Here is a 14,572-nt window from a genome sequence, read left to right as displayed (position 1 = left end):
CAGTAATAGTTTTACACAGGCATATGAACAATGATGATTGGGGGCACTGCCACCGTTACTTACAGCACATCCTTGGTTTACACTGCAGTGTGCTGCTGCCAGTTTGTATACATGCTTTAAGTGTTTCGCTTGCACTTTGAGTGATTCTTGGTGTGTTAACCCTGCAGATAACAAGTGCTTGCCAAGTATCCGCTTGTGTACAAAGGACACTGAGGGGTACATGGTTTAAGAGCAATAACAGTATTTAAAATAAATGTACTGTATTTTTCGGACTATAAGACGCACCCCAAATTTGGGGTGAAAATTGCAGAAAAAGATTTTTTATAAGATGGGGGACTGAATTTAAGGTATGGTATCTTACCCGAGGGCTGGCAGTGGCAGAGCAGGGTCACAGGAGGCATGGTGTTGGCAGAGGTGCGGTGATGCTGAGGCGCGGTGGGCGGTACAGCATGCACCTGAGCAGGGTCCCTTCCTGCTTAAGTGGGTGACGCCATGGCCTGGTGTCCATTGGGGGGTTTAAGACGGTGCTGTGGCAGACATGCGGTCACCTCAGGTGAGGTGATGCCGCGGCTCGGTATCCAAGGTGAGCAGCAGCGCTGTGTTAATCATCGGTTTCGCTGTGGCGCGGCCGTCTTCCTGAGACGGCGCGTGCGCACATTGAGTGCTCGGCTTTCCGGTGCTACAGGAAAATGGCTGCGGGAGGCCACACGTGCGCAGATGGGGATCGCGGCGGCCATTTTCCTGAAGTCCTGGGAAGCAGAGAACTCAATCTGCGCACACGTGGCCATTTTCCTGAAGTCCTGGGAAGCAGAGAACTCAATCTGCGCACGCGCAGCCTCAGGAAGATGGCCGCCTCCACTGAGAAAGCCATGATTCACCCGGCTCTGCTGCTCTCTTGGATACTGGGCAGCGGGGTCACCTCACCTGTGGAAGGGACCCTGCTCACACCATACCGCTCCTCATCATCCCCACACCACTGCCGGTAAGCCTGCATTCGAACTATAAGACGCACCCCCCCATTTTCCCTCACAATTTTTTTGGGGGAAGTGCGTCTTATACTGTAGTCTGAAAAATACGGTAATTTCTAAGAGTAACAGGAAGAAGGGTGGCTCAGTGGTTAGCACTCTAGCTTTGCAACGCTGTAGTCCTGGGTTCAAATCCCACCAAGGAGTTTGTATGTTGTCCCCAGGTTTGTGTGCGTTTTCTTCCCACTCTCCATAGACATACTAATAGGGAATGTAGATTGTTAGGACAGTCATGATGTCTGTAAAGTGTTGTGGAATGAATGGTGCTATACAAGGGAGTAAAATAAATCAATACAAGCCCTTTAAGGCTTGTTTCAGATCCCATGTGGAACCATAGCAAGTCAGGGTGGCTACAGCTAGGACAACATGAGCCTAGAGGTGGCATCACTTGAGATATACAGAATAGTAATTAACACTTTGGTAATGGGAAGTAACTGGCATTTCATATTGCACCAGCTCAGGTCTCAGATCTGGCTTAGAGGAGAAATACCAGAGGCAGCACATTGTTACTGCTTCCACCTAGGAATGCATGAACCTATAGACAAGGAGCAATCATTCAGACATGGGTGTGTATAGGCTTTATTTTAAGTCTCCAGCTTCGCAGATATAAAACTTGTATAGCAGCAGAGCTATATATGCACTGGATCAGCTTGTACCGGACTATGAACAATGTGGCTAGATGTGATAATAAGGAAATGGAGATACAGATTACACCATAGTAACTGAAGCGTCGTTGATTGTCACAGCACCATTAATGCGTATAGTCTTAATCCCGGCAAAGTTTTTCAGCCTGTGTGGGTACTTGCAGATGGTCTCATTGTTCACGGACACTTTATAGCCGTCTGGTTCAAAAAGAATTTGAAGCTGAGAAAATAGATATATAAAATCAGGCTCCTCCATCAGCAATACAATCAGCAACATGGAAGAAGTTATACAGATGCTATTATCCAGCAAAGGGGTGACAACACTAGAAAATGAAGGCCGCTCTATATTTCACCATCTTCATAGGCTGTGGCTGTAATGTGATACCTCAGTGAGCTAATAATCAGACTCCCAAGATTAATTTAGCAGTAATCAGGAGTAGAGATGAGCAGATTTGCTCGGGTTCCCTCTTATTCGGCAAGCTATAGCGCTTGCTGAATAAGCTGCAGGGGGAACCCAGACACATGGAGCGCGCTGGCTGATCAGCACCGCAGCTGCATGTGTCACAGTCACGACGTGCATGGACAGCCTGTGTATTGGGCTCTCCATGAATGTGTCGTGACTGACACATGCAGCTGCGGCGCTGATCCAGGAAGCCGGGTTCCCTCTGCAGCTTGCCGAATAAGGGTACTGTCACACAGTACCATTTTGATCGCTACGACGGTACGATTCGTGACGTTCTAGCGATATCGTTACGATATCGCAGTGTCTGACACGCAGCAGCGATCAGGGACCCTGCTGAGAATCGTACGTCGTAGCAGATCGTATGGAACTTTCTTTCGTCGCTTGATCACCCGCTGACATCGCTGGATCGTTGTGTGTGACAGCGATCTAGCGATGTGTTCGCTTGTAACCAGCGTAAACATCGGGTAACTAAGCGCAGGGCCGCGCTTAGTAACCCGATGTTTACCGTGGTTACCAGCGTAAACGTAAAAAAAACAAACAGTACATACTTACATTCCGGTGTCTGTCCTCCGGCGTCTCAGCTTCTCTGCACTGTGTGAGCGCCTGCCAGCCGGAAAGCGAGCACAGCGGTGACGTCTGACGTCACCGCTCTGCTTTCCGGCTATGGCGCTTACAGTGGAGAGAAGCAGAACGCCGGGGACAGACACCGGAATGTAAGTATGTACTGTTTGTTTTTTTTACGTTTACGCTGGTAACCAGGGTAAACATCGGGTTACTAAGCGCGGCCCTGCGCTCAGTTACCCGATGTTTACCCTGGTTACCGGGGACTTCGGCATCGCTCCAGCGCCGTGATTGCAACGTGTGACCGCAGTCTACGACGCTGGAGCGGTAATCATACGATCGCTGCGACGTCACGGATCGTGCCGTCGTAGCGATTAAAATGGTACTGTGTGACGGTACCCTAAGAGGGAACCCAAGCAAATTTGCTCATCTCTAATCAGGAGTACATAATGAGATTAGTGATAAGAGGCCATTATTATTTACCCATCATATAGCAGAGTCCTGGGACCCAACCACCCACTGATATTACAAAAGTCTGTTTTAAAGCACACTGCTAAGCACCATCAGAAAGTGTCGTACAGGCTCATAACCCTACTACTGAGCTCAGACACATTAAGGGTATGTGCACACGTCAGGATTTCTTGCAGAAATTTTCCTGACAAAAAAACGGAAATTTCTGCCAGAAATCCGCATGCGTTTTTTTGTGCGGTTTTTCCCAGATGCATAGAATTGCGGGAAAAACGCAGAAAATCCGCAAAATTAAAGGGCCACTGTCACCCCCTCCAGCCGTTATAAACTAAAAGAGCCACCTTGTGCAGCAGTAATGCTGCATTCTAACAAGGTGGCTCTTTTAGTTTTAGGTGCATGTATTACCAAAATAAAGGGTTTTATATTTTCGCCAAAATACCTTTCTTTAGCCAGGTAGGCAGGTCCTCACCCCCCTGCTTGTAACGCCACATTGACGTCACTCAAATGTTCAGGGGTGCTGGGCACCACCCCCTCAGCGCTGTTTACCCATGAAATCCGGCGCCTGTGCTGTGTATCGCTGTTTGGTGCAGGCGCAGAGAGCTCTGGCCGTCTGACTTCCAATGCAGTCTTGCAGACTGCGCCTGTGCGGCCACCCTGCTTGTGAATCCCAGCCCCGCACTCTGCATAATGCATAACACACTGCGGGGCTGGGATTCACAAGGTGGGTGGCCGCACTAGCCGCACAGGTGCAGTCTGCAAGCCTGGCTGTGACGTCAGACGGCCAGAGCTCTCTGCGCCTGCACCAGACAGTACTACACAGCGCAGGCGCCGGATTTCATGGGTAAACAGCGCTGAGGGGGCGGTGCCCGGCGCCCCTGAACATTTGAGTGACGGCAATGTGGCGTTACAAGCAGGGGGGTGAGGACCTGCCTCCCTGGCTAAAGAAAGGTATTTTGGCGAAAATATAAAACCCTTTATTTTGGTAATACATGCACCTAAAACTAAAAGAGCCACCTTGTTAGAATGCGGTGACAGTGGCCCTTTAATGAACATGCTCATTTTTTTACCGCGATGCGTTTTTTTCGCGGAAAAAAATGCATCCATGTGCACAAAACATGCAGAATGCATTCTAAATGATAGAATGCATAATGCATGCGTTTTTTAATGAGTTTTTATAAAGTTTTTAGCGCAAAAAAAAATGCGATAAAACCTGAACGTGTGCACATAGCCTTAATGGCACATTGAAGTTAATCTTCCTCTGCACTACCAACTTACAAGAAGTTTGGCAATACAGCAAATGACAGATTTAAAAATAATCATACAATCTGCTGCCTCCACCAGGGGGAGCTCTTACTGCACAGCATTTTATTAAATAAACATACAGAAAGCTCCCCCTAGTTGTGGCTGCAGGAAGTGTAGACTTTACCATTTCCTATGACTAGGAGATCTAGAACCTTAGTCTCTATGGGGCTAAATCAGCACAATTTTCATATCATTTATTATATAAAAAAAAGTCTACATTGCATTTTTAAAAGGTTATTAAAGTGGAGATTATTCCTCTTTTCATTTTTACCTTGAATGGTTGTTGCATCTGAAACGGAAACTTTGGACATTGACGTTCCTCTTGTCCCCATTTACCTTGAATCATTGAATTACGCACAACTACATACGGTTTTTCATCAAATCGGGGATTGATGTGGAGAGCAATGTCATTTCCTTCTACAAAGTCAATGGAAAACCTGAAAGAATAAACTGAGCATCAGAATGTTCGCCACTGTGAAACCGAGCAAGGCTGAAAATATATTATCGACAGAACATCTCATTAGAAAGGGGCGATGTGCTGCAGCTAAGGAGATGTTAACACCACTATTTTCGATCCAAGTACTGTCCACAAAAAACAACATCGCTCAGAAAAATGTATATCCATCCTCTGGCCTTACAATGATTTTTCATACCAGCGTTCGTGATCTGATTAACAAGCATTTTGGTTGTTGGGCGATTGCCAGAAGCTTACTGGGCTGATAAATGAGCGTTCTTCCAGGCCTGGTGTGGAGACAGCAAAAATCAAAGCAGGAGTGCTCAGCTTCTCAATTGTGAGCAGAGGGGCTCAATGGCAAGTGTAGAGGTCCTACACAAGTTATCTTTGGATGTCAGCATAACAAAGTACCCCTGCCTCTTAGTTTGTGAAATCCATGGTGTTTTTTGGGATCAGGACCTACGCCGTCAACACTACTGGGGTTCTAAATACACCGAGATTCATACTACAAAAAAAAAAAGCCACAGCGCACAAATACTTTTATATACCTCCAAAGTGCCTTACACCTTTCTTCAAGCGTCATGTCAACAAATTGGTGAGAATTCTGCATATGGAGCTGGGAAGGTATAGCCAACACTTTGGTTATCATGAGCCACATGGCCCCGCTATGCAAAGTGGATTCAGATAAGGGCAACAAAAATTTGGCTTTCAGAAGCGCCGCCAAGGATGCGATGGAACGATTCTAATGTTTAAAACTTTGATGTTAATAACCAAAATGGGCACATGGGGATGCAGTTACATCCGGGCCAGGCCCTGAAGCTTATGGGGAAAGTGGGGCAAATACAAATTCTATTAAAGATTAAGGGCCCTGTTGGAGATTTTCCATTGGGGCTCACAAGCTTCAAGAGTTACACCGCTGGTGGTTGGCACGGTTTTGGAGTTGAGACCATTATGACTATTAGTCGACATATGATGGGTGTATCAGCAATCTACCTGTTACCAGTCGGTACACCTTGAATATTCAACATCATTCCTTGGATACATCCTGAGGGTAAGGGTAAGGCACATGGTACTGACTATAAATAAAAGAAAAAAATTAAACGTGATGCTTTTTAACGTCAAAACAACAAATCATTTTGCAAATGTTTCACCAGCTTTTGTTCCAGATGAAGATCGAGTGGCGAAACTATAAACCGTTCTTGCTAAATGCTTGTAGGTGTCCATTCTTCCAGACTTACCTTTGGACCAGGAGCTACTATAGGTGCTGTCGGGCTTGTGGTAGCCCCTGCTGCAAAGGGTTGTCCTGACCCGGGATAACCTGGATACTGCTGGCCTTGTGGTGCTCCAGGAAACGTTGGATATTGCTGACCTTGCCCTTGCGCTGGTCCTTGTCCAGGATACCCTGGATATTGCTGACCTTGCCCTTGCGCTGGTCCAGGATACCCTGGATATTGCTGACCTTGCCCTTGCGCTGGTCCTTGTCCAGGATACCCTGGATATTGCTGACCTGGCCCAGGGTATCCTGGGTACTGCTGACCAGGGAAACCAGGTTGTCCAGGGTTCTGACTTCCCCAAGGATTATTCAAGTTTTGCCCTTGTGATTGCTGGGCGCCTTGACCAGATAAAGCATCGTCGAGCTGGTAAGAGAAAAAAAAAAAGTTAGTGTACAACACTCCTAACTTCAGCCACCAGAGCTTAAATCTTCTGGTAGGTTTACAGGGGACAGTTTTCCTAATTGCTACATGTCTGTAAATCTCAAAAATGGTTTTGTTTCGCCAAAATTACAGTGACTAATGTAACAAAGTAATTAGGAATGCTAATTAGATTGTGTTAGGAGGCTCAGTATCAAATCTTTAGGGACTGGCAACTTTTTATGGTTGTTGACCCCCATGTCTTAGGGGGTAACCCACTGTTTCAGAACGGGGTGAGATGTATGAGCAAAATACAGACTGACTATTTTCCTGTCTGGTAGAAATGTTTCAAAAGCAGAAATGCAAGTTCAATGGGACATTTCAACATTAATATAAAAAGGAAAGGTCCATAAATCTGTACAATAACGGTAATTACAACCTAAAACCCATCCAAACACCATCTCAGTTAGACATCAGCAAGTAAGAAGACTTTTTCCCACTTACCGAAAAGCCGTCAGACATTTTCTGAAATGAAAAGGGAAAAAAAAAAAAAAGTCTCAATAACATTCTAAAATCAAACAGTGACCAGTAGAGCGGTCGGTGCAGCTCAGCCCCTCTATATACAAGAAAAAAACCACAACATTTATTTAGGTCTATGCCAACATCCAAATAGTGTATTCAGACATTTTCAGGACGAGTTAGGCTACATTCCCAGAATGTAAGAAAAAAAAATGCTCAAGAATTGATATTTCATTGGGAATGGAGATAATCACCGAGCAAGACATGTAAGAGCAGAGAGATCCCTTAAAGTTGATGGTCACCAAATTTCACAGTACATACATAAATTAAAATAGATCTTAGACCTGATGACAAATGGTGTACTTACTTTGAATCCATTAAAAGAAAAAAAAAAAACACGACCAAAAAGTCCAAAGAATATATTTTTATTTTTACTATAGTCAAATTAAAATCAGGAAATGGGACACAATGCACAAGTACAGTAGCAGATTACATAAATAGTATAAAAAGTAGTAAAAAAAAAAATTTAGAAAAATATAGTAAATTATACGGACGCACATCCGAATATATAAAAGTACATTCAGAGCCCAAATAGCAATGGATAAAAAAAGTGAACCAATATGCAAATATACACTAGTGAAAAAGTGTAAAAATGTTGAAAAATAGTGTGAAAATAATAACAGACCTGTGCCAAAAAATAAGAAAGTGCTAAAAAGTGCACAAGCCCGTAACAGCAGTAGCTCTGAGCAGTAAACACTGCTGTCAATCACTGACAGCGGCATTTGAACGAAGATATTGCCGATGCATGCGCGCACACAGCGACTCCCATCAGCCCTGCTATTACACAATTGTAAGTTTATGCAGCGTTAAAAAAAAAAAAAAAAAAAAAAAAAAAAAAACAGTGGGCATGGGACTTCTCTAAAATCTCATCAACTGTGCTCGTGATGTAGAATGCGCACATACGCTGCATCCACAATGCTGCCATTGCTGATCATGGGCACGTAGCCAAATAAAGCCATGTCATCGTCAACTTAAAAAAAAAGTTATATCACATAGAAGTGGGAAAAAAAAAAAAAAAGTACAAGAATTGTCTCAGCAAGAAGGGGTTAAAAAAATGTTACAAAATAATTAATTTGTCGTCATCATAGGGACATGTCATATTGAGCCACTTTACTGCCTGTGGCAATGTTGGCCATTGGCTGGAGTGGTGGCATTACACTGGCATAAAATGCACATAGATCACTTTAGGTAGAGACATCTTAAACTCATCTTTAGAAAGGAGAAACAAAGGTTGGTTGTATGTCCTCTGTTAAACAAGCAGAATGACAAATGTGGCCACATTGAGATGTGGGTGTGGATTTATAGATTCAGCCTGAACCACCCCATGAACCCATCCATGGGGCCAACAAACCCTAAAAGAATAGAATGGCTTTCCATATTGAAAAGATTCCGACTAGGTCCACACCTACTGCTGCATTTGCTTTATGAGATGCTACTTCTTGGACTATATTTTTAGCTCAATATCTATGGTACCAGGTTTTGAAGAGCTCTACTTTGTCAAAGTATTTAGAACGAATGTATACTAAGGTCCGAACACCTCCCCAGCAGCATCATACATAATCTCAGCCAAGCCAAAAGTGAATGTCTTTTCAACACTAATTTTATGCAAGAACTAAGGATCGATTATATTGAATCGAAAAAAATGCTCAAACTACACCTCTTCTCCTGCATGCTGCATGAGATAATGGTGGCTAGGCTATTGTACACATAAGATCGCAGTCAATCCCTCCAAAATTGACAGCTACATCAGTAGATCTATATTTTTCTGGAATAAATTATCTGATACCCCAAGGAACAAGAGTCTGATGACTCAAATAGTGATGAGCGAATATACTCGTTGCTCGGGTGGTCTCCGAGTATTTGTGACTGTCAGAGATTTAGTTTACCTTGCCCCAGCTGCATGATTTACAGCTACTAGACAGCTTGATTACATCTGGGGATTCCCTAGCAACCAGGCAACCCCCACATGTACTCAGCCTGGCTAGTAGCTGTAAATCATTCAGCTGAGGCAAGGTAAACTAAATCTCCGACAGTCAAATACTCGAGGATCACCCGAGCAATGAGTATATTTCGCTCAGAAGGAATGTATTAGCCATCATTATGTCCAGTAAACAAGCACTGACTGATTTATGTCTACTAGATCTGCGCTCATTTATTGTACATTGACGAGCCAAACACTGGAAAACCTAAATTCATAATTTATGGGCTTTTAGTAGTAGAACCTGGGTTATCCTTCACAAACACACACACTCTTAGAATCCATTCTCATAGGCCAAGTCCTTATTCACACATTTGTCGAGGGCAGGGAGCTTTGCCTTTTTAACCATCAGGGAGAAAAACCGTTTATCTTCAGAGAAAAAAAAAAAACCACACACACACACCAATCACTGCTAACAGAAGCACCACCAGGACTAAAGATGAAGATCAAGTGAATTAGGACAATGCGTTTTGAGATTGGACCAATCTCTTACTCAGGTCTCTACAAAAAAAACAGTAATACACATATGCTTCATATGGTGGCTGGTGACCGATTTAAAACAATAAGGAGGCACAGCAAAAAAGTCTCAAAATAAATGTAAAATTAACCAATAAAGACATTGGCAGCCAATCAGTGAGTGCAGCAACTTGCGATGATTATGGACCTGTGACTCCCATCAGGCTTGCGTTCGTGAAGCGCGAAACGGTCGTTGTCAGCCATGTCTCACTTTTTTCCTGAAATCCCTGCAATATTAGAACTATTGCACTATGATATTGTCCAGAATGTTAAGAAAATAAAATTGGACTGATTTACCTGCAGACTGGGTGAGTTCTGACATTCCTTCTCCTTGGAAAGCTTAATATATGTTTTGACTTTGTGCATGAGGTTGTGCAATTGCTATATGGGTCAGTGAGACACTAAAAAAGGCTTCAGAAATTGATGCCCCGATATTCTTCTCTACACATTATGAACAATAAGCAAGTCTGAATGAGGCCTAAGAATCACCAAATCCCTTCCTTTAAAACATTATTCTCGTCCTAGACGTGTAGATTGTATAAGATTACATGAAGCAGAAAATGGTGCATTGTGCTTTAAAACAACTGATATTTCAACATCATGACTCATTCTGGTATAAAGAGAACTGAGCCTGAGGGGAAGGCGAGGAGCTGAACGTAGGCAGATTTCAGCCATGTTACACCCATAGACAGTGTGAACGGCAGCAGGAGCTGGATCTGTCTTGTTGCTACTAAACAGCATTTCTCTAGACCGCCATCTTTAATATCCTGGCACGGTTTTTCCTTTAATCACCCCCATGTTTATTTGAACATCTACGTCTTTCTTCTAGCATCTAAATTGGGGGTAAATGATGCACATAAGACATTTGCTACCACCCATGCTGATGACCTCATCAGATAAATTTCTAATAGATCTATATTGAGATTTTGCCCTCAGTAGAGGCCTACACAAGAGCGAGATCGGCTGTGTCGCCGTAGTAACAGACTACAAATAACCCCTTTGTAGTCGGATCCTGCAGTCATATGTTACTCATTTCTATCTGCCCCCATTCCTTACTAAGGAGCAGGAGGGATTACCACATAACTACATAGACTTTGTAGCCTGTAACCATGGAGACAAGACTGCACAGAAGCTACTGTAGGCCCTAACCAGCACAATTTTAACCTATATTTTGCTTTTTTTTAAAAAAATTTGGTCACAAATAAATATTAAATCTAACATTACAAATGTTTTGCCGTTAAACAATAAATGCTAATGCAGACATGTCACACCCAGTCTGTTTCGTAACCATTCATGAAACCGAGAGTCATTCGAAGTCTTCATCTCAGAGAAAGACGAGCAATAACATGATGGACATATATCTGCGTGACACCCGTGTGAGGCTGTCGCTATGTAGCCGAAGGGGTTACGATGGATCTGACAAATTACTTGTCACGCCACATTTTAGGCCTAAATTTACACGTGAGAGAATATAAGCAACATATGACAAGTGCATGCAATGGCACCGGACACACGTGATATTATTCAGCCATAGATGGAAAGTCACACTGATGAAGGGGTTTCACAATCATTACGTTGTAGGTCATCACTTAGAGGCACACTGGAAGCAGCGGTGGGCTTCACTAATCATTGCAATGGAAAGATGGTCACGAGCGCAGGTTTATCTGCACATAGACGTGTCATGGCCGCACTGCACAGTGTTCGTCTGTCAGCATGCTGCTATACTTGCATGGTCAGGAGAAGAAATGCTTTAGGCTTTATTCACACATCAGTATTTTATCAATATTTGTATACCAAAGCCAAGAGTGTCTCCAAAACACATAGGAAGTTGCAATTTTTCCATTATCATTTTTCTCTGCAAGTCCCATTTCTGGTTTTGGCATGCAAATACAGATGCAAAATACTGACCAGATACTCGTGTGAATAAGCCCTTAGACAGTCTCTGTACACACAGCATAAGATGTATGAAAACCATCGAGGGAGAGCTAACTATTAATGGGGTGAAGCCATTGTAGTAAACCATTGTCCCCCAGTTGCAGGGTTTTTTTTTTTTGTTTTTTTTTTTTTTTGGGGGGGGGGGTAAACATACTGCACTTAGTGCCTCTCTACCCGGGTCTACTGTTGAGTCTGATACTGCTCCTGTTATCTTATTGTCTGCAGCAGCGAGGTCACGTGCATGACAGCGCTGCAGCCAGTTAGTGAGTACGGCAGTACTTGCAGTCAACTCGGGCACAGCCGCTGAGCTTGGTTATTGGATGCAACGCTGTCGATGTGATGTCAGCGCAGCAGAGAATAACAGACACCAAAGGCAGCAACATAGACTCAGTGCTAGACCCAGTGAGGGTGAGTAAAGCACAAAAGAAAAAAAAAAAAAAGGAAAAACCTGAAGCTATGGAGCAGGAGTTATCAAAAGCAGGAAAACCCTTTAAGGACTAACAGCAAATTTGAAAATTTCAGATATGGTGATGTAAACAAACAAAAAAAATCTAGATAAAGATATCCAAAAAGTTACACAACATAAATGCTAAAAACAAAAAGTCATAGTACATCAGTTAAACAATAGGTAGTTTTCTGATGACACATTCACTTTAAAGTAAAAAAGGCAGAAATTACGGGTGATCATTTAGCCTTCAAAAGTTTCACAGAACAAGCAACAGCATGTCAATTTTATCCAACCATTTTAAGACTTGCACATTTAAAGTGCTCTGTCCCATTAGACACCTAAGGGTTCCTTCTCACTTGCGAGAAATACAGCCAAGTCTCGCAAGTTAAAGCCCTTCTCTGGCGCCGGCACTCCAGAGAGGAGCGTGCGACCGCACAGCAATACATGGAGCTGCATGCTCCGCTCTGAGACTCGGACGTATTTATCACAAGTGAGAAGGAGCCCTTAAGGGATGTCTGGTCAAAAACGATAAGTCTGCAGATTTATTAATCCCCCCATCGCAAGCACTGTGCGCAGCAGGGATTTGCCAGTTTCAGACCCAGGAATGGAGGATATGTATGAGTGATACTTACAACCGGGTTTGACCGGACAATCCCATTAAATATACTCAAAGACGTCTTTGTTGTACGTCTCTTTTGTATCAGTATTTTCTTTTTCCACGGGTACAAAGTGTAACCATTAAAACCTAGTGCTGCTGTTCACAGGTCAGTGTTTTTTCTTGGATTGTGCCCATGCAAAAAAAAAAAAAAAAAAACCCCATCAATGTACAATCCATGTGAAACATTGCAAAGCATAGAAGAAGCTTTGTCATTTCTTTATCCGTCCATAAAATACATGGTTGACTGCACCGATGGTCGGACACAGACGTGTGAACGAGGTCTTAGGCTGGGAACCGCACGTTGTGTGCTTGGGGTGGATAATTCCACCGCACTCTTGCAGCAGAATCCACGTGTGTTACTACAAATTTGGTGCAGAGGTCACTTTTCTCCAACACGGATTCAGATTCTGCACAAAGCTGTAGCTTAAACAAAAAAAATAAAAATCTCAAATATTTGAAGTGTGAACCTACACTCCACTACAATACAGAGATTGTCTTTCGATCCCTCGTTATCCTTTCAAGCCCTGTAGTAATTATCTTAGAAATTTATGCATATTAATTAAATCAAAGTTCATGCCCTGATGGTCACATACCCCATTATATTACAAAAAGGCAAGACCCTTCCTTACCAACCATTAAATCCTTTTGCCGTAACTCAGGGTCCTGTGCGCCCCGTGAAGGTCCCTTTTGCTCTTTAGTAGCATGCAAAAAGAGGAAATACTCTGTACAGAATCATGGTTATCACGCGATCCATGGAGAAGGGGGGTCAGCATAAGTGAAGCCCCCCTCCCCACAAACCAGAAGACTACAGGGACTTCCTCTGATATACCCGGGGCTGACACACACAGAATAGGGCCCCTGTGCAAGAACAGTATATGGGTCCTTTACAGGTCATCAGAACACACCCGCTTAGGTATCTTCGCTTGCAGTTTTGGAGGTGGAAGTGACCCCTTTACCTCTAGGGCAACTGGACAAGTGGCATCTTTGGCTCATCCGCCCCTCGCTATACTCTATTCTTTTTCCAGCCTATACATACGTCAGTATCAACTTGGCTATCAAAAAGGAAAACATTTAGCAAAAAGTAAAACCAGCTGTAGGAATAAGGAACAAGCAAAGTATACTCACTGATGGATGCAGGCAGGAACCACAAGCAGAAGGGCAGAAAAAAAAAAAGTCAGCACAACTCTGCAGCAGCAAGCGCTCTAATATAAAGAGGGCTTTGATTGTGGAAGGGGGCGGTGTGCACGCCCAGTAATACCACACCTATCCAGGAACATCTACCCAAACCTGAACAGAACACACCCAAAATGTCAACACCAGGCGCCGCCTCTGCCTCAAGTTGGCATTTTTACATTCTTTTAGTGGGAGGGGACGTATTTTAAGGAAGAATAATGTTTATTTAGAGTGTTTCATAGAAACCCACTCACTTAAAGGGATACAAAATCTAAAATCTATCAAATTTAGAATTTTGACAGCAGATCAATCATTTATTATTTCCGGTTAACAGCTAGGCTGTAGTGTTTGTTAGTTTGCTTGTTTGTTTTAAATGTGAAAACAGACAAGAAAACCAGAAATATGTCTGCACTCCTGACCACCACTTTTCAGGAAGGGGTGGTTGTATTTTGCATAGGACATGCAGCAAATATAGGCACAGATCACTGCAGGCTGAATGGAAATGATGATAGGAAGCTTATTTGCATGGAGGATTCTTGGGTTACTGGTTTGTTTAGACAGTGAAGCAAATGAGGACTAAATATTTACGAACCCTCCCTGATGGTGCACAATTCTTGAAATAGAAGGCAACTCTGCCTCAAAGCTAGAAGTCAGGCTAGGAGAATTAATGATACATTAGCTGGTGCTTGTTGGATACTTGTATATAGTATGACTGATGGACTGACTCAGGGGCAAGT

The 14,572-nt window shown here is 43.3% G+C and overlaps 1 protein-coding gene across 7 annotated transcripts; it reads right to left on the bottom strand.

Annotated features, from left to right (window-relative positions):
• Positions 1–1,588: 1,588 nt before the first annotated feature.
• On the bottom strand, positions 1,589–13,979 carry LGALS3 (galectin 3). 7 transcript variants are annotated; one of them, XM_077264392.1, is made up of 6 exons: positions 13,788–13,979; positions 7,053–7,073; positions 6,156–6,554; positions 5,911–5,993; positions 4,735–4,900; positions 1,589–1,889 (listed from the first exon to the last, which is right to left on the bottom strand). In XM_077264392.1, the coding sequence occupies exons 2-6, from the start codon at positions 7,068–7,070 to the stop codon at positions 1,734–1,736; spliced, it is 822 nt and encodes a 273-aa protein (XP_077120507.1). In that variant the 5' UTR covers positions 7,071–7,073; positions 13,788–13,979; the 3' UTR covers positions 1,589–1,733. The 7 variants fall into 7 exon arrangements, with proteins under 7 accessions (XP_077120507.1, XP_077120515.1, XP_077120561.1 ...); XM_077264400.1 differs by lacking the exon at positions 13,788–13,979 and adding an exon at positions 13,292–13,785; XM_077264446.1 differs by lacking the exon at positions 13,788–13,979 and adding an exon at positions 13,296–13,313.
• Between the last annotated feature and the right edge of the window lie 593 nt (positions 13,980–14,572).

The sequence above is a fragment of the Ranitomeya variabilis genome, chromosome 1 (genome assembly GCF_051348905.1).
Source record: "Ranitomeya variabilis isolate aRanVar5 chromosome 1, aRanVar5.hap1, whole genome shotgun sequence".
Classification (NCBI taxonomy): domain Eukaryota; kingdom Metazoa; phylum Chordata; class Amphibia; order Anura; family Dendrobatidae; genus Ranitomeya; species Ranitomeya variabilis.
This window is presented reverse-complemented; position numbering and strand designations above follow the sequence as displayed.

Excerpts from the sequence above, each read along its gene's own strand:
- LGALS3 (XM_077264446.1), bottom strand. Across the intron at positions 6,555-7,052 it reads AAATGTCTGACGGCTTTTCG|CTCGACGATGCTTTATCTGG; the intron begins GTAAGTGGGAAA and ends TTCTCTTACCAG. Across the intron at positions 4,901-5,910 it reads GGTGTACCGACTGGTAACAG|GTTTTCCATTGACTTTGTAG; the intron begins GTAGATTGCTGA and ends TTATTCTTTCAG.